General features: G+C 41.6%; 2 protein-coding genes and 1 pseudogene across 2 annotated transcripts; 2 read left to right on the forward strand and 1 right to left on the reverse strand.

Annotated features, from left to right (window-relative positions):
* The window catches only part of LOC136569390 (S-adenosylmethionine synthase-like), a 16,985-nt pseudogene extending 12,071 nt beyond the window's left edge, over nt 1–4,914 (reverse strand).
* Nucleotides 4,899–17,116, forward strand: TMEM175 (transmembrane protein 175). Its single transcript, XM_066569626.1, has 10 exons — nt 4,899–5,044; nt 5,392–5,430; nt 6,344–6,441; nt 7,536–7,587; nt 8,429–8,464; nt 9,866–9,949; nt 10,609–10,773; nt 12,554–12,632; nt 14,284–14,425; nt 14,978–17,116. Exons 1-10 carry the CDS (start codon nt 4,913–4,915, stop codon nt 15,639–15,641), a joined length of 1,491 nt encoding a protein of 496 aa, XP_066425723.1. The 5' UTR covers nt 4,899–4,912; the 3' UTR covers nt 15,642–17,116.
* Nucleotides 17,117–18,591: 1,475 nt separating this feature from the next.
* ATP5ME (ATP synthase membrane subunit e) lies at nt 18,592–20,944 on the forward strand. Its single transcript, XM_066569297.1, has 4 exons — nt 18,592–18,729; nt 18,882–18,936; nt 19,199–19,297; nt 20,805–20,944. The coding sequence occupies exons 1-4, from the start codon at nt 18,694–18,696 to the stop codon at nt 20,828–20,830; spliced, it is 216 nt and encodes a 71-aa protein (XP_066425394.1). The 5' UTR covers nt 18,592–18,693; the 3' UTR covers nt 20,831–20,944.
* The last annotated feature ends 229 nt before the right edge of the window (nt 20,945–21,173 follow it).

Genomic DNA, 21,173 nt, shown 5'->3' on the forward strand with positions numbered 1-21,173 from the left:
AATGGGAGGAGAAGAAACATCTGAAATTCAACAGAGGCAAGTTTAGGGTCCTGCACCTGGGGAGGAACAACCCCAGGCACCAGCACAGGCTGGGGGTGACCTGCTGGGAAGCAGCTCTGTGGAGAAGGACCTGGGGGTCCTGGTAGACAACAAGCTGTCCATGAGCCAGCAGTGTGTCCTGGGGGCCAAGAAGGCCAATGGGACCCTGGGGTGCATTAGGGAGAGCATTGCCAGCAGGTCAAGGGAGGTGATCCTGTCCCTCTGCTTAGTCCTGGTGATGCACATCTGGAGTACTGTGTCCAGTTCTGGGCTCCTCAGGACAAGAGAGACATGGAGCTCCTGGAGCAGGTTGTGTGGAGGGTGACAGAGATGAGAAGACTGGAGCATCTCTCTTAAAAGGAAAGGTTGAGCCTGTTGAGCTTGGAGAAGTGAAGATTGAGATGTGATCATACCATTGCATAGAAATATTTGAAGGGAGGGTATCAGAGGATGGATCCAGGCTCTTCTTAGTATTGAGCAATAGGACAAGATGCAATGGGCAGAAACTGATGCACAGGAAGTTCCACTTGAACATGAGCAAGAACTTTTCTACTGTGCAAGTAACTGTGCTCTGGAACAGGTTGTCCAGAGAAGTTGTGGAGTCTCTTTCTTTGGAGATATTCATAAGCCATATGGACACAATGCTGAGTAATGTACTCTAGGGGACCCTGCTGGAGCAGAGAGGTTAGACTAGGTACCTTCCAGTGATCCCTTCCAACCTTACCTATTCTGTGATTGTATCTTACAAAATATTCTCATTCAACAAATACTCCTTAATAGGATATACTGCAATTCCAACCTTGAATGTAAAAGGAAAAAAAATACATACAAAGAAAAATAAATTTTTCTGAGTGCTGCATCAAGATTATAGAAATATAGCAGAAAATAAACCCTCTGGGATTCCAACCCTCTGGTCCTGGAAGACCAGAGGGGCTGGGTGCATCTGGGCTTCATTTCTCATTGTAAACAACCAGGCACTGTAAGTCTGGTCATGTTCAGTGGGATCCCAGGTGCAGAGATAGCAAGGGTTACACCAGAAACCCGGCCACATTAGCGGTTCCAGATTCACGAATAGTGTGGTTCATGAATTCAATGCTAGAAGTTTGGTCGAGCTCAAAAAGAACTTTCACAAACACAGATGAACCAATAGTGTGGTTTATAGAAACAATGGTGTTCTGGTTCCAGCCCAAATCAGCAGGAGGGGACATGGCCAAGAATCAGGTTATTTGGTACCACTTTATGTCACTGCCTGCAGTGGGGAAAAGGGACTTTCTCACTTCCAGGGGGAAGGGCATCTGTTTTTGGAAGAACAAAAAGTATGGTGGTGTGGGGAACCTGTCACGCATTGTTCATTCTCCCAGTTCATGGTGAGCATTTTTGCATGCAAATTATTCTCTTTTCTTTATAGTTTTATTTTTACTATTGTTGCTGTGAGTGTTCATTATCATACCTTATCTCATTGCTGTTTCCAGCAAATTAGTCTTGTCTCAACCCAATTTTCACCTTTTGTACCTTCAATTCTCAACTCCATTCCTGGAGGGGTAAAAGGGAGGGGAAGCCAAGCAATCTGCATGTGGTTTGGAAGAGTCTGGGGGGGGGGAACAGAGTTGGGGAGTACCATTTCTAGACCACAACAAACAAGTTGTAGATTCCTGTGAGATTGCTGGGGATAAAGGCTGTAGACCTGGAAAACATAAGTGTATAGGGTATGTGCAAGTGTTCCAGGTGCTCCTGGATGCATGCTCTGATACAGCTGGAGGCAGATATCTTACTAAAGAGGTGTTCTTCTTGGGAAGAAGAGCCAGTCTATAGACTGGTCTGCATGGTAGGGGATTTCAAATGCCCATTTCCACTTTTCGGAGAACTGGGGGTGAGACAAAAGTATCCTGTTGCTTTTGTCTTAAATGGTGGGGGAGGGTAGACACTTAATATATAAATCAAGGACATTAAGAATTACAAATAGAAAAACTGTGGGGTTTAAGCAAAATTGAACAGAACCAGTAGTATCACTCCTTCTTCCATTGCTGATTGCAGTGATAATTGTCATCCAGCAATAAAAGTCATCCAGTCTCTGCCTGGTGATCTATCACTCCCATCAGGTGCCTATCATGCCCACATAATCCCTTCACTGAATATCTCCCATTATATCTCATGGCTTTAGGTCTCATTCCTACATTATTTGTGCCATGGCTGCAGTCACACCTTCAACTCAGTGCCTCCATCACACCTGTACATAATCAATTTTTGGGGTATCCCTATAGGATAATTCCTTATCCTGCTGCTGAACACCTTCCATTTCCATCCACCCAGATGTTATGTGCAGCTGATGGATCATTACACGTGATTTTACATAGCTGGCTATTATTAAAGTAAAGCAGTCAATACTTAAAGAACCACAGGGTGAAACAGTCTACTAAAAATTTCCACAGCAGTGAGTGACCATTTGAAAAGGGTGTCCCATCACTGATGCTCTCCATCCTTCTTCCAAGACACCTTGTATTTCATCTGTATTATGATGGACAGTGATCAGAGCCTTTTATCCATTTTCATGGGTCTGTTTTAACAGTTGTTGTAAATCATCATGTCATAACAACTGTAACATGTGACAGGACTTGGATAATTAAGGACACAATTCTAACAAAAATACAAGCATGTATATTCAAGTGATTAATTTTATCTCTGGCAATATTATCTACAAATACATGATCACAAAGGGTTCACACAGAAATACATTCTTTTCCAATATGTCCAAATATAGAATCAGAAGTTATCATGGATATCCATCAGGACTTTGAGCCATTGACCATGCAGAAGGTAGTGGTCAGTGTCTCAGAGTCCTGATGGACATTAGAGAAAAGTGGTGTCCCTCTGGGGTCCATACTGGGACCAGTGTTGTCCAATATCTTCATTAGTGATACAGATGAAGGGATTGTGTGCACTCTCACCAAATTTTCAGATCATACCCAGGTGAGTGATGTGGTTGACACACCTGAAGTCTTCCAGAGGAACCTGGACACACTGGAGAATTGGGCCCATGGGAATCTTGTGAGGTTTAACAATCCCAAGTGCAAGGTGCTCCACCTGGATCAGGACAATTATGGTGAATGAGAGGCTAGACATGACCCAGCCATGGGCACTCCCAGCCCAGAGAGCCAAACGTGTCCTGGGCTGCATCCAGAGCAGCGTGGGCAGGAGGGGAGGGAGGGGATTCTGCCCCTCTGCTCTGCTCTGGTGAGAGCCCACCTGGAACCCTGCATCCAGCTCTGGGGTCCCAGCATAGGGAGGACATGGACATGTTGGAGTGAGTCCAGAGGAGGGGCACCAAGATGATCAGAGGGATGGAGCACCTCTCCTATGGGGAAAGGCTGAGAAAATTGGGATGGTTCAGCCTGGAAAAGAGAAAGTAGGCTTCAAGCATCTGAAGAGAGACTACAAGAAAGATGGAGACTTTAGGCAAGACCATGTAGTGACAGGTCAAGAGCGAATGGCTCTAAGCTGAAGGAGGGGTAGGTTCAGATTAGGTATTAGGAAGAAGTTCTTTACTATAAAGGTGGTAAGGCACTGGAACAGGTTGCCCAGAAGCTGTGGATGCCCCATGCCTGAAATGTTCAAGGCCAGGCTGGATGCAGCTTTGAGCAATTGGTCTAGTGAAAGGTATCCCTGCCCACTGCAGCGGGGTTGGAACAGTCAATCTTTAATGTCCCTTCCAACCCAATCCACTGGGTGCAAATGCTTTGCACAAGACCATGCAGATGATGTCAGCTCTCCCCTCAATGATCACCCCTATAACCCCATTGCAGAGGGCCACTACACTCGGCAGGCATGATTTGCCCTTAATGAAGCCACACTGGCTATCACTAACCACCTCCTTATTTTCCATATGCCTTACTATAATTTCCATGGCGATTTCACCAGGCACAGAGGTGAGACTGACTGGCCTGTAGTTCCACAGGTCTTTATTTCACAAGATCACAGAATCACAAAATGGCTAAGGTTGGAAGGAATCTCAGCAGGTCATTTGATCCAACCTCCCAGCTTAAGCAGGATTATTTTAGACTCCATGGCACAAGATTGCATCCAGATGGTTCTTGAGTATCTTCACTGAAGGAGACCCAATAACCTCTCTGGGCACACTGTTCCTCTTTGTGATCACCCACACAGCAAAGAAGTTCTTCCCATACTCAGGTGCAGCTTTTCTGCTTGCTGTATTGCTTGGCACCATGTAGAAGAGCCTATGTCCATCATCTTGGCACCAACCCATTAGATATTTATAGACATTCCTGAGGTTCCCCTCTCAGTTGCCTCTTCTCAAAGCTGAACAGGCCCACCTCCTTCAGCTCTTCCTGGTGAGAGAAATGTTCCAGTCCCCTCATTATCTTTGTTGCCCTCCACTGTACCTGCTCCGGGAGCTCCATGTCTCTCTTGTACTGAGAGGCTCAGATTGGGACACAGCACTCCAGATGTGCCTCCCCAGGGCTGAGGAAAGGGACAGGATTACCTCCCTCAATTGCTGAAATTCCCATTTTAAAAAGGGAATTTGTCTGAGGAATATAAATTGCTTCTCTAAGAGTCATGTTTTCCTTTGCCTCTTCTGTTGATGTTTCCTGACCAGTCCTGTGTAGAACACACTGTCAGTGTCACTGGATTCAGGATGTTGTTTGTTATGGAAAACGGACAGGTGAACTGGAACGCCTTTTAAAGGCGGGGGTTGCTCCTTCAGTCGCGGTGCGCCCGGCGGCTCGACCACTCACGGACATGTACCGCATCGCTTCCGAGAGCAGCCTTCCTCCGCCCCGCAGGGGCAGCGGGCGGCTCCCGCCCCTCTGAGGGCGAGGGGAAGCACCGCCCCTGCCGCTGCCGAGCGCACGGGGCCATGTCGGCTCCGCGGGCTGCGGCGCGGGAGCGCGGCCCGGGCCCGGGGCCGGAGCCGGGCGGCAGCACGCAGACATCGCACCGGCTGCTGGCCTACAGCGACGCGCTGCTGTCCATCATCGCCACCGTGATGGTGAGCGCCCGGCCGCGGGAGGCAGGGAGGGAGAAGCCTGGGGCAGCCGCGGCCGGTCCCGGCTTTCCGGGTGGCGCCTGTCCGGCCCGCCCGGCGCCCCCGCGGGGCCGCGGCCGCCGGTGCCGCCCGGCTCCGCGCCCGCCCCGCTGTCGCGATGTGTCGGGGCCGCCCCGGAGAGGCGTCGGCCGTGCCGGCCGTGGCGGGCCGGCCATGGCCAGGGAACGGCTGTGACTTCCAGAGCTGCTCCTGGCTACGCGATCCGCTGGTACCTGAAGGTTGTGTGGTTTTAGGGAAGTGCTCAACAAGAAAAAGAACGTCATGTGCTAATAAACATTTTGTTATTTCAGATTTTGCCGGTGGCTCACACAAAAATACATCCTGACCAGGTATCACGTGCCGTTTGTTGTTTCTTGTGTCCTCGCAAGTAGATGTAACATCCTCGTTTAGCACGTAACATCCTCGCCATAGATTATAATTAGTTACTTTTCTATGAGAGGTGCATTGCCCATTTGGCCAAAACATCTTTCAGAAAGGATCTGGTCTTCTTGGTAATAAACCATCACTGAGAGAAGCTTACATAGCACAATCTGAATGCTAAAGTCAGGTTCATAATAAATGTAATTTGAATAAACAAAGGTGGAAAAAGAAGACTACAGAAAAGAAATTAATTCTGAGAATACCCAGGAATTTTAGGAAACAATAATTTGAGAAAGTTTACAGGTTTTTTTCTTTTGTTTCTATTTATTTTTCTACTCTTAAATAGACATAAATCTTAGTTTAAGAAGCTCAGATAGATCTGTATTGCAGCAAATATACTATATGAGTCTGTTTAAGCCACTGTAGTCATATTTGGAAAATTTGCTGAGGTTAAGCCCTCTCCTTACTGCTTTTTAACAATGGTCACATGAAACTTCTTCAATGCTTCTACTACAGAAGTCAGTGCTGTGAAAGTAAAAGAGGCATATTGTGTCCAGTCCTCTGAAATGCTTTATTATAGTAACAGTGATGAGAGAATGCATAGATGAGTAACAAGGTGAATAGAGCATTGGGAAGCCCTTTTTTACAGATTGATGAGATGTGTTGATACATCAAATGCCACATTTCAGCCTATTTTACAAGTTCCTAATAAACTCTTTTCTCTGCAATGTACTAACGAGTTTGTTGAATGGGAACTGCATTCTTGGGAGGCATTTTCCAAAAATACATTACGTTGTTGTACATCTCTTTTTCAGATGTTGGTAATAATTTTGTAACATAACATTTATATTTTGTTTCCTTGGGTGTCACTTTCTGTTTCAGAAATTAGGTGAAAGTGTTCAGCAACTTCTTCTAGCAAAAATTGCAGTTTACTTGATGACCTTTTTAATAGTCACAGTGGCATGGGCAGCTCATGTAAGGTAGGAACATGGTGTTTAAATCTAAAGTTAAAAGCTAGAAAGTGCAGGAGATAACCATGTCTCTGATGTATTTCTGTCTTGCTGCCAGACTTCTGAATTGTCTTTTGTTGATTAATATTAGAAAACCATTGTAAAGAAATGCTACTCTTAGCAGTGAAAAGCTACTCTTACACCACTGTCATAGTCATACAGAGTAAAGCAAGCATTATGTATCTTTTAGAGTTACTTTTCTTCTTACCTTGAAGGCTAGATGGAATTAGACTTCTAATTCTGCTGAAAAAAAACATGAATTTGTAACTTGCATGCTCCACAACAAAGGAACTGATATAGTACAGCTGGCCTAAAACTCATCTCTGTCCTCAGCAGTAGTTGTCGCCAAGTCAATTGTAATGTTGTAGATTCTGTACTTCATAGAGCTGTGGACACTCCCACCTGCCATGTCTTGGTGGTTAAAAAGAAATTGGCACGCAGGCATCATGCTGGAACCAGGGCAGTTTTTGATTGAATTTTGAAATTTACAAATGTTGCTATGCAAGTGGATTGGCTGCATTCCAATAAAGGCGTGCAACCTGTAATTCAGTATTTGAAGCTGATATCCCACATCCATTCCTTTACTCCAGTGCTTCTCTTTGCTTGTATAAGTAAATGCCGAGGTACAGTCTCAGGGTTTCGTGGAGGGTGATGGGTCCTGTTCATTCTAAGTGATAGTTTTGTGAATGAGGAGTTTCATTAACAAAATCTGGGGACACTTGCAAGGAAAGCTTTTTCTTTGTGTGCTGTCTCTTCAGGAGAAATTATTCTAAGCCTTAAAATTTTGAAAATACTCTGCCATTCAAATAGAAACCAGGTTCTTAATAACTGCTCCATGATTGAACTTCATTTTATCTCACTTTTAAGATTTTTCTAACAAATTACTTTCATATTTGAGCCTCATGAGTTTTGGTGGGGCACCTGGAATACTTGTATTAATTCTGTGGCAAAGGAAATTGGGTTCCCCCATACTATCATAAATGTACAATTTATATGTAGTGCTGTAAAATATATTTTGTGAGTTGGCATGTTCATGATAACTTTACTCGGCCTTGCCTTGACAGGTTGTTTCAGGTGATAGAACATATAGATGATGTCCTGGCTCTTCTAAATCTGGTGAGTGTTGTCATACAAGCTGGATGGTTAACAAGCAGATACAGGTCACTTTAATGTGTCTGTGAATATCCAAAAGTTTCTACATTAAATAGCATAACTCTTACATATTTCCAGGAAAATACAAAGATCTTTACTTTTGCTGTGACTCATTGATAACTTGCTTTTAACTTGCAAATGTTTTACTGTAAACCAAAAGAAGCTCTGCAGCAGGTTAGTCTGAAGTTCATCTGGGGGAACTGTGTATTTTGCAATGTTGTTTCAAACTCTGTTCTCTGAAAGTATGCAACCACACATTTATTCTAATTTTGTTAATAAAAGCACTGTTGGAGCTCCATGAGATAAAACTAGAGGAAATTATTTTAGAAGAATAGCCTAAGGCATCTAATTCTTACCTAATGTAGCTTTCAAAGCAATGTGTTTCTTTATGCTTTTGTTTGTTGGGTTGGGTTTTTTGATTTTGCTTTTTTAGATGTGAAATATTTACAATCAGCTATTAACGTTCTTGACAAATCAGAAACAACTGTTTAGAAAGTGTGGTATATTTAGCATTTAGAAAGAAATCTCTTAAAAACCATAGCAAAACTTTTACCTAGGGTATTGGTAACACAGAAAGCTGTAGTGTTTTCTACAATAAGCTCGTACAATTTGCATAGGGAACATGGAAGATGTGTACAAAAACAGCCATTTGCTGTCAAAACTCAGCAACTTCAGAAATATGGGTATTTTTCATTATGCAGCACAAGTATTTGATCTCCTTGCAAAATACAAAGCAAGCAATGCCCTCATTGAAGATGTGTCCAGAAAATAAATAGTGTTTCAAAATGTTTTTTTTCTGTTTTAGGCTTGTATGATGATCATAACCTTCTTGCCATATACAGTAAGTAATTTTCTAAAATCTGAATTTTTTTTAAATTACATTGTTTGTTTCTTCATTTATTTGGAAAGACTTTACCAAAGTATTCAGAAACGCAGGAAAGTGTTGTTATAGTATAAACCCTGAATCCATTATTGTAGTTAACTGTTGCTTCTTTAAAATTCATGAAGCTATTTTATAACCTTCAAATACTTCATGGTCTAGACCTGGCAGAAAATGGGTATTCTAGCAACAAAACTTACAGTTATGGGAAGTCATAGTATCAGAGAATAGTTCAGTCTGGGAGGGGCCATTAAAGGTCCTATAGTCCAACCCCTGCAAAGATCAGGAACATCTTCAACTAGATGAAGTTTCTCAAAGCCCCATCCAACCTCACCTTGTACGTCTCCAAGGATTGGGCAACTGTGCCAATGTTTTACCACCTTCATGGTAAAAAATTTCCCATGATTTCTTTTAAGAAAGCAACTGTATTGAAGAAGGTTGAGATTATCTGATAAGAATTTTGGTAAGATAAATAAAACTGTGTTTCAAACTCCTCCTTATATGGCAGGACATTTTCCTTTTGTAATTTAGACCAAGTTTGTGGTATCACTTCTGATTTGCTCTGCAAGGTTGATTCTGGCAGCTGAGGGTTTATGTTTAAAATCTGCAAAATTTTTGGTCATATGACCTTAAAAGAATATTTGCAAATGAATACTATATTAACAGAACAAAACAGTTGATTAAAATGCATCTTGACAGTTGTATATGTAAGTAGGACAGGCACCTGTTTCTATGTGGATATGTATGTCTTACATGTTGTCTGCAAAAAATAAGGCTGTGGTCAGTAAGACGATCTTTATCAGCAAGAGAACATACTTTTCATTTTGCCTTGAAGCTGGAATTATTTTTAGAAAGCTGTCCATGTTACCTTAACACTACACCCTGCTTTTCTTCTTCTCCTTTTTTTAAAATTTTTTTTTCCTTTTTCATCTTCCCCTAAAGAAGCTGCAGAAATTAATACAACAGGGAGCCACAGAGGTAGACAAAATAAAAGATTCAAAAAGGTATCCTAATATCAAGAATTTTCACAGCTATGACATCATGTCAACTAAAACCAGTTAAGCTTTATGCTCAGGTACAAGCCACTCTGGAGGCACTTTATTATGGAGGCACAGTGCCAGAATGGCTAAGGTTTAGCACTGTCAATGCCAGAGCAAAACCATCTCTCCAGATGCCTTTGGTTGGGATGCCTGCATGTATTTGTGGCTAGAAATAGCATTTAGTGGAATTATGATGAAATGCAAATTATTATGTAGATTTATTAATGTTTTCAATATTGAATGAAGAGTGCTTCTATTTCTCTACTGTTATTCCTACATTGCTTCTTAATTAAATATATGATCTTGTTGATTTTTTTTCCAGTTTTCCTTAATGGCCTCCTTTCCAGGGGTACCTTTTGGCATCTTCCTGTTCAGCGTTTGTGCTGTTGTCATTGGCCTTATACAGGTATTGGAGCTATCCATTAGCATTTTCACTTTTACATAGACTTTCTTGTGTAGAACTGAAATTAAGCTTCTTATTGAGTGGCATAAACTGCTAAATATGTTATTTGTATAGCATTCTTTTTCAAAGTTATGCCCATTATGATAATACAGTACCTGTATGTAAAAAAAAGTTCACTGTCCCAGGAAGCTGTTTTATGCAACTAAATCAGCTGATCTCAGTGTTCACAGAATTCCTTTCCCACTCTTTGCCTTGGGGAAAGAACAGTTGAGTTTTCCATGCAGCAGTGGGTGAGGGAACACAGGTTTTCAGTCTGAAGTCCAGAAGCATTCTTCCTCCTGGTGCAGTGCTTTGTTGCTTTCAGTTCCTCGTTACAGAGGTCTTCATTCCCCTTCATCAAGGATCAAAGGTCATGACAGACTCTGCAGAGGAGAGTCTGTCATGACACATAAATCTTTGAGTGTCTTGTTAAATCTCACATAAATCTTTGAGTGTCTTGTTAAATCTCAGAGTTTCTAGGACCAACTTTCCATATGGGAGTGAAGAATAAGCTTGCAAGTGTTTCGGAATGTGTTGATTTATAGTTCTATGTCTTATGTTTGAAATCCTTCATATATTTATATGTAATAGTAATAAGTTCAGTAATGCTCTTTTCCTTGCAGGCTGTGATAGTAGCATATGGATTCTATCACCCACACTTACTGAATCAACAGATACAGGAATCTGAAAATCAGAATTTCTATAAACGTCATATCTTAAAGATTATCCTGAGAGGACCAATTTTATGCTTTTTAGCAGCCATCTTTTCTTTTTTCTTTATTCCTTTGGTAAGTTCTCTCAGTTAACAGAAAACTTTGATGCAGCAGTTTGTATTAGCTGTCTTTAGGACTGTGTATGAAAATAGCGATGTCTGTGATAATTATGCACACTTTCTCCATTGCTAGTTCTAGTATAATAAAGCCTCGATCTTGGCCTTATTATCGAGCAATGCAAAGATGGTCCGGGAGCCCCGTCCCTCTGGGAGACAGAGAGCCCAAATGCCCAGGCAGCTCGCAGCCGCGGCTACCCTTAGCAAGCTCAGAGATTGTCAGCTCTTTAGTGATTATCAGCTCTCTTAGGATCTCAGCTCTTTGCTTGCTTGCTAGGGTGCCCTTGGCTGAGGCTTGAAGCAGATGCGAGAGAGGAGAAGGGGAAGTCCTGGTGTTCCACAGTGATGGTTTACTGGGGAGTCTGTGAAGGGTCCAGCGACAGCTCTTCTTCTATCGAATGGGCTAAAACAGCCCCTTTTTATAGGGTAAAGGGGGATCCAAACTTGTCCAATAGTAGGGTTAGGGAAAAGTGGGGTTACAGAGATAAGCTTTGGGGCGGGGGGTCAGAGACAGGAACTTATTTTGCTGTCTCATCATGCCTCAGCAGTTCCTACTGTTAAGCCTCAATCCTCCATGGAGCTTTCCCAAGCTCTATGGAGTCTGCTGCATTCTAGGGTGTTGTTTTTTGCATTGAATGTATTTAATCACATATATCACTGTAACTTGATCCATGAGTTTGTATAGTGTAGAAAGAATATTCTGCTAAATTATTACTTGCTGTGCCTGCTTTTTTGTTTGTTTCTAGCAGGTCTTCCAAACTCTATGTTAGTATCTTGTGCACCAGAAGTAGTTGAGGAAGCTTATGTGAAATGAAGACCACATTGCACAAGCTGAAGAAAAGTGAATGCAATTGCTGCACTAACTTAGTGTGTAAGAGCAAACAGAGAAGGGAGACCAGTTAGGCCACCTGCCTCTCAAGGACTGCTTTTATGTGGTCTTTTTCTCTTCCATCTTTAGTTGATGTCAGTGAGTTGTTCCAACTTATTAATATAGCTTTAACTCTTTTCTGGAACCCCTACTCAGAACTGAAATCTAGTTTTTGAATGTATGCTGAACTTCCATTGCTCTTGTTCTTTAGGAAAAGATGGATTTTGAGAAAGATTCCACAGGAATTGGCAGTATTTAAATAATCCACAAGTTTGTGAGAAATCAGGTTGCTCTTGGTGAAAGGGGTAGTTATAAGTCCAAACATGAAAAGGCCTAGTTTTGTCTGAAAATATGTTTTCCTCTTCTTCCTCACTCTGTTCACTGTAGTTTGGTTGTTTGTTTTTAATATTAACAATGGTGAAATTACTCTCCAAGTTGCTCCAAGTTGCTTCTTGCTTAGACCTGTGCAAAACACGTGAACCACTTAGGACACACCAACGTGTTTTTGTGACGCAAATAGTAAAATCTTAGAGTGTCATGAATTTGAAGAACCATAAGGATTATGTGCAACAATTCTTCAACTTCCAAAGTAGTTATTCCTGCACTTTTTGTCAGCAGAATTATTTCCCTACTTGTTTTAGTTTGCTTCATTACTGGTACTAAATTAGCTAGGAAAAAGCAGTATTTCGTTCCACATGCATTATTCAGGAAGTGAATGAGCATTTCAACTGAGCCTTTTTCTTTTTGAAAGTCAAGATTTCTTTTTCTCAGTGTCATTAGTTCTAAGATTGAGAGTTATAGTTTCATACTAAATCTGGAAGGTAAATTATATTTTTGATAACTATAAACTGTTCATTTTCTTCTCCAACAGTCTTATGTACTTCTTGGACTTGTAATAATTTTTCCACATCTCAGTCGATTAGTTACATGGTGTAAAAACAAAATTCTTGGTAAGTAACAAAATTCCTAGACATATGTTCAGATTAGGTTGTCAACATGTTATGCAGACAGCCCAGAATGAAGTAATTTCAGTTCTGCTTTCATTTTCAGTCTCAGAACATAGTGATTTTCGGGTTTACTGATGTGCTTCTAAACAGTGTCCCCCTGGTTCCCTAATTTCCCTTCATTCCCCTGTGATGAGATTTGTGTAAGGCACAACACATTGTAAGATCATTTTTCCAGTGCAAAACCTTTCTTTTTTGTCCTGATAGTGCTAGTGCATGCGGACACACGTAGGTATATGAATGACACTGGCAGGCCCTCTATCCCTTTTCCCTCCTAAAGAGGGAGCATGGAGATGGAAGAACATAAGGAAGCAAGCTCTGTGCCTTTACCACTTCCTTCCCCGCAATGCTGAATAGTCACACATTTTCAAACAGGCAAGCACTGCACCTGTAAATCAAACTTTCTCACAATAGTAACTGTTCAGGGTATTACTAATTACTCATTAATCTAACTGCTATAATCTAAAGATGTGCCTTCACACATGTCTCAAGTTAGCCTAAACCCATGCTTCCTTCCCTATGTGCTTTCTGCCCTCCTTGTGTCAGGGGTAACAAGTGCACAACCATAGCAACCTGAGCTGCTCTTAAATCCTGCTGAGAAAGAGGTTGGCATTGCTAAAATCAAAGGCGCAGGGGATATCATGCGACCTACTTAGCTGAAAGGTGCAGTGTCCCTCTGAGAGGGACCACAAAACCACTGAAGAGATAATGTCTTTGGTACTGTTACTCCCAAGCTGGGGCAGAAGAATAACACCTTTATACTTCTACTGCTGCTGTTCAGACTAGTACAAGTCTGTCTGTTTCCAGTGCAAATGTGACCATACTCTTCACTCCCCCATGTGGCAGCAATAACAGGGAGGCAGAAATGTTCTAAAAGGATGAAGCCAGAGACTCAGAGCCTAGAATAAACAGATACAAATATTGTCCATGCTTATTGTGATGGGGCCAGTGTGGTTTTCAGTCAGGTCACGTATCTACCTCACCCTATCAGATGGCTGAAATACTGCTTTACTGAATTTCTTGTGATTACACCTGCTTGCATTCCTGTGAAACCTTAACCTTATATATATATACCTGAAGCAGTGTGTTTTCGCTAGCTAGGCACTTCTGAGTTCACTCTTTAGAGATGTGTTAAACATTTCCTATAAAAACTACACCTTGAATTATTTTAAATGAGTTCAATATCCTTGTTCAGCCCCCATGGTTTTTTTCAAAACAGGTTTTTACTACCATGTAGTCTAAGTTCTCCAGGCTGTCATAGCAGCCCTAGAGCTATTAGGGCTTCCTGAAGTACAGCATCTGATTTGTTTTGTTCAGTTACAGCTTTAAGTCATTATTAATGGTTTGCCATACAGTTTAAAGGAAAGAGCTTTTTTGTTGTTGTTGTTCCTGAAGCACTTGTCTTGAAAGAAACATAAATTTCAGGGAGAGGCACATATGCCAAAAAAAGTAGAGTGACTGACATCCTTTTGTCAGTAGAGTGACTGGCATCCTTTTGTCTAAAGAAAAGTTTAGGCAGATAGGGAAAAAAGGTAGGTTGTTGAACTACCTTATTTTATACTTCTTTTCATGATTAAGCCTCTGGATTTGTTTCCAGGTCAGAGAGGTGAAGAGGAAGAACCTCATAGCTTAGAAACCTTCACTTTTTACCTCAGTGAGCCTCTGAGTAAGGAACGAGTAGAAGCATTCAGTGATGGAGTCTATGCCATTGTAGCAACCCTGCTCATTTTGGATATATGGTAAGGCTTTGTGCTGGTTCTTACACTTTGTCTTGTTAAACACATAAACTTCTGTTGGTGTGTAACATTTAAGGAAATAAAATTAATCAAACATTGTGTTTGACCTCCAAAATCTGCAGTGGTTACTTTAAAGTATGATTTTCTGGAAGGACACAGAGCACAAACCAAAGATACTTTTAACACCCACATTCCAGCAGTAATGATCATCAGTGTGCCTAATACATGTTGGGATGTAGAGTCTTGAAGAACAAAGCTTCCTTTTTTTGCTTAGTTATGTTTTCAGATGAAAGCTTTTTGTCAATAAAAGCTGTTTAGTCTCTGTATAAACTTTATTAACCCAAAGGAATACCAACCTGCATTCAGTTTTCCTTATATATATTATTTCTTTGCAGAGCTATTATTTGAAACACTGTTTCTAAATTACTAGAGAAGTACAGGGTGGATTCCTGTTGTTCACTACTTTCTCAAAGTAAAGCAGCATAATTCAGTCTTGTTCCAGATGTGTTTTTATAACAGGAATATGCAAAGTAAATTAATTTTTTCTCTCCACAGTGAAGACAATGTTCCTGACCCCAGAGAAGTTGAGGAGAAGTTCCATGGCAGTCTTCTTGAAGCTTTAAGTGAATATGGGCCAAACTACCTTGCTTACTTTGGCTCATTTGTTACAATTGGTCTCCTGTGGTTTGTCCATCACTCTCTTTTCCTTTATGTAACAAAAGCTACCCGGTTAATGGGACTGCTCAACATACTTTCATTGGCTTTCATTGGTGGGCTTCCACTAGCTTACCAGCTGACCAGTGAATTTGCAGAAAAGTCTCATAATGAAATAGAAGCCATTCAGGTCAGCTGTGTGATCACTTTCTTTGCCAGCATATTTCAGTTTGCAATATGGACTACAGCCCTTCTCAATGAAGAGGAAACTTTGCATGCCTTTGCTAGATATGGTGGCAAGGAGCATGCCTTCATGTTTGCCAAGCTGGCTCTTTACCCTTGTGTAAGCCTGGGGGCCTTCTTTCTAACTTGCTTGTTAAGTGAATTTAGCACTGCAATTTTCCATCTTATGCAGATTGTAATCCCGTTTGCTTTTCTTGCCTTGCGCATTTTTGTTAGAATTTCTTTAACTGCCATAAAGTCTGTGATGTCTCTCTCCAGACACAAGGTTGTATTGTTAGAAGAAGAGGAGGCATGTTTGTCTCCAAATGAAACACTCTCCTAAATTTCTGCACAGTGCATGTGAAGTTAAGAGATCAACTTCAGCTCCTCTGACTCGCATTATATTCGTGTGTGGATTATATTGATGTAAACCAAAGTCTGTATTGACCATAACTGGGGCATATTTATGTTTAAGCTGCCATGCTCAAGACCCTTTCTCCAAAATCTGCTATTGAAAGTACTGGATAAAGAGGGGATGCAAAGAAAAGCATGTTCCCCTTCTTCTGGTATTGCCTTATAGAAAAAAATGCTGCTTGACATGTAACTGCAGCAATGATCAATTAAGAAGTGTGCAGATACCCAGGAAAATGGCAGCCAAACACAGAAGTTGGTTTAGTTTCTATGTAAGAGAATGTGAGGCATGGAAAACACAGAGACATCTGGATTTCTGGATGGTACATCATAGTAGAACATGTGTGCATACAAGTTACTGGTTTCTTTTTTTTTTTTTTTTCCAATGTTAAATTTTTTAACATGGTTTTTTTCAATGGTCTGTCCTGTCACAAACAGGGGATAGCAGTTAGAAATCTAACTGTTTGAGTGGCTCTGTGTGAGTTTAGATGGGAGTTGCAATTGTGATAGCAGTCTTCCAAGCCATCTGAACACAAGTTCTTTGGCCACATCGATTCTTTTTTTAAAAGTGTGTAACAAATGAGGATTCATGTGGCTTTGCATCCAAGTTTCAACTAGCTTTGACATTTTCTGAGGGAAAAGAGCTCTGTGATTAGACGTAATTTTTTTTCTGTTCTGCAGAAGCTTCTTGTCTGAAGTGTTTTAATTTCTCAGGCTTTTTGTGTCTGTTTTTTGTCTGGCAATGGAACATCCTTCTGTTATTCAGAAGGCATGGTGTCATATTCAAAGAGAATATGAGACTGCAATGTGTGAGAGTTCCACATCAGGTAAAGGAGTTAAGCTTTCTCCTGAGTTGTGGACAACTAAGCGGTCCCACAGATTTCTGAGTCTCAGGAAGACAGCAGAAGAAACTAACCCCTGGAAGTTCCTGTCCATGATAATGTTGATTTTTTTTTTTTTTTTTACACTTACATGCAGCTGAATAAGTATTGTGCTTTTCAAATCATCTAAACTCTGGCTGCCCTAGAAGCCATTACATTTCCTTCTGGCAGAGTGATTAATTTATATTTTGAATTATCTTAGTGCCTGACAACTTTAATGCCATAATTAAAGGCATTTGGGGAATTTTGTTGTTCATCATGAAAAAAAAAGTGGCAAAATATGCCTGAAGAAATTACAGGTGAAAAACAAATATCTCGTTTCAGTTGAGATCAGTCTTGAAAGCACTTGTGCTTTTGTTTTGAAGCACCTTGATACCGAATATGTCATTGTGAATATTACATACTTCTCATGAAGAGTACATTCAGCTATTCAAGGGGATTAATACCTAGTTGTGGTTAAATTACTTCCATTGTGTTGTGTATAGCACTTTTTCTGATACTTAATAAAAGCACTTTTGGTTCTGTATGGTTTTGTTTCTAATGTGCAGCAGACACATAGTAAGTAGTGAATATGTGTATTTGTAATAAATTGCAATCAGTGAAGAAACATAAATTCAAGCCATTTATTTCTTCTCTGTAGGTGAACTTTAAGGCCGATGTCTGTAATTAAAATTACGTTAGGTGGGTTTTTCTTACAAGGTCACTAAGGTCCCTTCCAACCTCAGCAATTTTGTGATTTTTTTTACAAAATACCAAAATGTTTTTAATGTGATGTAAAGAAATGTTGATTCTACTTCTCATGGTACCTGAAGAGAATGAAACCCAAAAGCTAGCCAAGGAGTTTCATTTCAGTGTTTATAAGGATGCTTTGTATAAAGCCCTGTATAAATATTACTAGGCACTGTACTGGCTCAATAATGCTGCCTTTTTTTTTTTTTTTTTGGTGTGTGTGTGTGTGTGTGTGTGTATGCGTCATTTTCGTTGGTTTGGTTTTTCTGGGTTGGTTTGTTTCTGATTTTTTTGTTTACCCCACTTACAAATAAGTAATTTGTTCTGCAGTAGAATGAACCATTTTATTTTTGCTTGCAGTCAAAATAGCATTATTCAACCTAAATTTGGTAATATATCAGAACCTAAACCTAAGGACAAACATGATATGAGACTTTATATAAAGAGAGGTCATTTAGCATCATTTCAAGTTCTTTAGAAACAAACTTCATAAATTTGAATTGTGTCATTTTCAAGTAGGAGATCATTCCCAAATATAACTGTAACTAGTTGTTCTTGATAGAATTGCTAATGACCACAGGATTTTGTATCTATGAAAATTAAACTGAAATACAGTAATTGTAATCCCAGAACCACAGAACGGATGTCATTGGAAAGGGCCTCTGAAGACTGTCTAGTCCAACCCTCCAGTGTGAAGCAGTCTTGGCTAGATGGGTGGCTTGCAGAGGTCTTTGTCCAGTCAGACTGAGCATCTGCACAGAGACACCATAACCATTTAATGACAGAATCATTAAGGTTGTAAGAAACCTTTAAGATCATCCAGTCCAGCTGTTCGCCCAGCAGTGCCACTGTAACCCCTAGACCACTAAACCACATCACCTGCACCCGATCCTCATGCCTCTTGAACACCTCCAGGGAAGGTGACTGCACCACTTCCCTGGCCAACCTATACCAATACTTGACTACCCTGACAATGAAAAAATATTTCTAGTATATGTTTTCGGAGCGCTCAACAGGTTTTAATGTCCAATTACCCCTATGAGTTAAAAAAATAATTAAAAGATAAAAAAGAGTGGTTATCTTTTGTTCCATTTACAAGGAATTTCCTGCCGTTCAGTCTGTGTGCATTTGTCATTGAAAAACATGGATGAGATCCCCTCGATCCTTCTCACAGGCTGCATCGTCATAGCTCCCTCGGCCCCTCCTTGTGGCGGAGACACTGCGGCCCCTACGCCGCCGGAGCTCTTTGAGGGACGGACCCGCCGACGCTCGGGAAGCAGAGGGCGGCACCGCATTTGGCTTCCCTGTCACGGCTGTTCCCACCCCTTCCTGCCGCCGCGCTTAGTTCCGGCCGCCGCCGCCGCCGCCGCCAGGATGATCCCGCCGGTGCAGGTGTCCCCGCTCATCAAGGTGAGGGCGCTGGGGGGATCGCCGGGGCTCTGCCGGGGGTGCGGGGGCGCGGGGAGGGTCGCCCGGGCCGGCGCGCAGGGGCGCGGGGCTGTGGGGGCCGGCCGTGCCTGTGGGCTGAGCGAAGGGCGCGTCCTTGTCTCTGCCTCCCGCAGTTCACCCGGTACTCGGCGCTGCTCGTGGGGATGATCTACGGCAAGAAGCGATACGGTGAGTTTGGCGTCCCGGTCGGCCGCTCCCCCGCGCCCGCCCCTCAAGGGCACCTTCAAATGTCCCGGCCGCCATTTCCCTCCCTCGGCCCGGCCGCGGCCCTGCCGGGCGGCCCTGCTAGTGTGAAACCCCAGATCCCTATGAAATGTGCTTTTCTGCCAGCGAAACTGGCTTCTGCTCCTTTTTGACCGAACCCGCAGGAGCGGAGCTTTCCTCCGGGGGTTCGGGAAGTTATGTTTTAAAGGGCTTATGTTGATGGCAGACTACCTGAAGCCGATTGCTGAAGAAGAGAGAAGAATAGAGGCCGAGGAGAAAAAGAAACGTGAAGAACTGGAGCGAATTGCAAAAGAGCTTGCAGAAGGTAGTTTCTCGGTTTAGTGTATTCATCCCACACTGTGTTGCAGGCGCTAGGCTGCAGGACTGGTGTTCCACCGCAGTGCTCTTAAGAGAAACTGGGGCCTGCAGCTAATCCCTGGAGGCGCGGGTTCGGGCCGTGTGAGGAGTAAATAGTACTGCTGTTTCATTATGCCTGCATTTTGAAATGCTTGTCAGAGCAAACCGTAACACTTTTGCAACAGTCAGGACTTGTTAAATGGCTGAATTTCCACCAAGGAAACAAACTGCTAAAAGATGCTCATTATTCTGTGAGGAATAACTGAATCTATATATCAGCTGTGCTGGCATGTCCCTTTTTCATCTGGATGTGCAAGCAAGCCCTTTGCTCCATGCAGTGTAGGAACCTCACAAATATGACTAAATATAGGGCATATGCAATAGTACGTCATTGCAACTTGAGACTTTTAAGTGGCATCACACGTGTATTGCTAGAGGTCAGCTTGGTCTTTTTGTATATTGCAGTGTTAGAGCTGCTTTTGTTGTATCTCTCATGTGCAGAGGGTGTGCTGGAGGGCATCATTTGCAGCTAATACTGCTGCTTTTGTTCTCATTCCCTTCCACCGTAGTATTCCTGCTGCAGCATTGTTTCCCTTCTCCTTAGGATTATTTCTTCTGTTCCCTCTGTGGCTCTAACGGAGGATTTCTTCCCCTCTGCCATACAGAGGAATGTACTGTCTAGCTTTGTTTCACCTAGGGGTTTTAGGTATACTTAAAACTAAGAAAACAACTCAGGCTGCGCTTGGTGCAGATACATGCTCTGTAACTCTTTCCATGTGAAAGAACATTTGCATTGTTCTAAACAAAATTATTATTGAACAAAACACTATAATTAAATTAACTACACATACAGAAATTAAAATATGTTTTGTCTATGACTTACTGGAGATAAAGCCTTTTGCCTTCTTAAATACATCATCTCTATTGGCCATGGACTAAAAAAAACCGGATCTTTAAGATGTTCTCTAGTTAGATTAAACTTTCTGTATTTTTGGAGGTGGAGGCTGTGCTGTAATGTTGCCAGGCCACTTAGTAAGGAAATTTTCATTATTATTGCTTTAGAATGTTGAATCTGTTTAAAAGTGGCACATAGGTGATACATCTGTTGTTCCCAACAATGGGTTTGATCTGTTTTTTTTCAGAAAAGCAGTTGTTAAACTCTCTTTATGTGCAGTGCAGTTGCTGAAGATTGTTCTTTAAGATGGACATACCTGCAGTGGTAGCTTTTTCTGGGCTCATTTGACTTGTCAGTTCAGAAAACTGTCTTTTACTGCTGAGTAAACTTAAAAGTTTGCCATCAACCCAGAGCTGTTAATTACAATTCTGTTGAATAAACAAAAGTGGGAATCATAAATACTGGCCAGAAGGAAATTACATAAAGATAGGCTTTATTTTTGGGGGTTTTTTATGCTTTGCATGTTTTTGTTCTGCGTGGCTAATAGCTTTAATCATGTTTGTGTTTTCTTCCCTTTTAGCAAGTGAAGATTCCATACTGAAGTAAACAACAGATTTCATCTGAATTTCGCACATGGAAGTACATGGCTAGGCTCCGAGCTGTCCAATGGTTTTTGAACTCTGTGTGATACTCTATCAATAAAGTACTTACTCCACTTCAGTTGGTATTTTTGAGTGAATTGCACAGAACAGCAGCAAAAATAGGGACAGAATGTGACAGGAAGCAACTGTCACAATGTAGCTATTGTTGCAACTGAAATACTCCATTGTATTCCCCCATTATCCACAGGTAATGATTGTGATAAGAAAATACATAAAATTTTATATGTATGGGCAGGTGGAGGAGACTGGCAAGGCACTACTTAAATGGTTTGACTGGGGAGTTTCAT

This window comes from Molothrus aeneus, chromosome Z (assembly GCF_037042795.1).
Source record: "Molothrus aeneus isolate 106 chromosome Z, BPBGC_Maene_1.0, whole genome shotgun sequence".
NCBI lineage: Eukaryota > Metazoa > Chordata > Aves > Passeriformes > Icteridae > Molothrus > Molothrus aeneus.

Bases quoted from the DNA above. Each gene is read 5' to 3' on its own strand.
- TMEM175 (XM_066569626.1), top strand. From the start codon at position 4,913: ATGTCGGCTCCGCGGGCTGCGGCGCGGGAGCGCGGCCCGGGCCCGGGG. The intron at 5,045-5,391 runs GTGAGCGCCCGG...TTGTTATTTCAG, and splicing joins CCATCATCGCCACCGTGATG to ATTTTGCCGGTGGCTCACAC. The intron at 8,465-9,865 runs GTAAGTAATTTT...TTTTTTTTCCAG, and splicing joins TAACCTTCTTGCCATATACA to TTTTCCTTAATGGCCTCCTT.
- ATP5ME (XM_066569297.1), top strand. From the start codon at position 18,694: ATGATCCCGCCGGTGCAGGTGTCCCCGCTCATCAAG. The intron at 18,730-18,881 runs GTGAGGGCGCTG...TGCCTCCCGCAG, and splicing joins AGGTGTCCCCGCTCATCAAG to TTCACCCGGTACTCGGCGCT. The intron at 19,298-20,804 runs GTAGTTTCTCGG...CTTCCCTTTTAG, and splicing joins TGCAAAAGAGCTTGCAGAAG to CAAGTGAAGATTCCATACTG.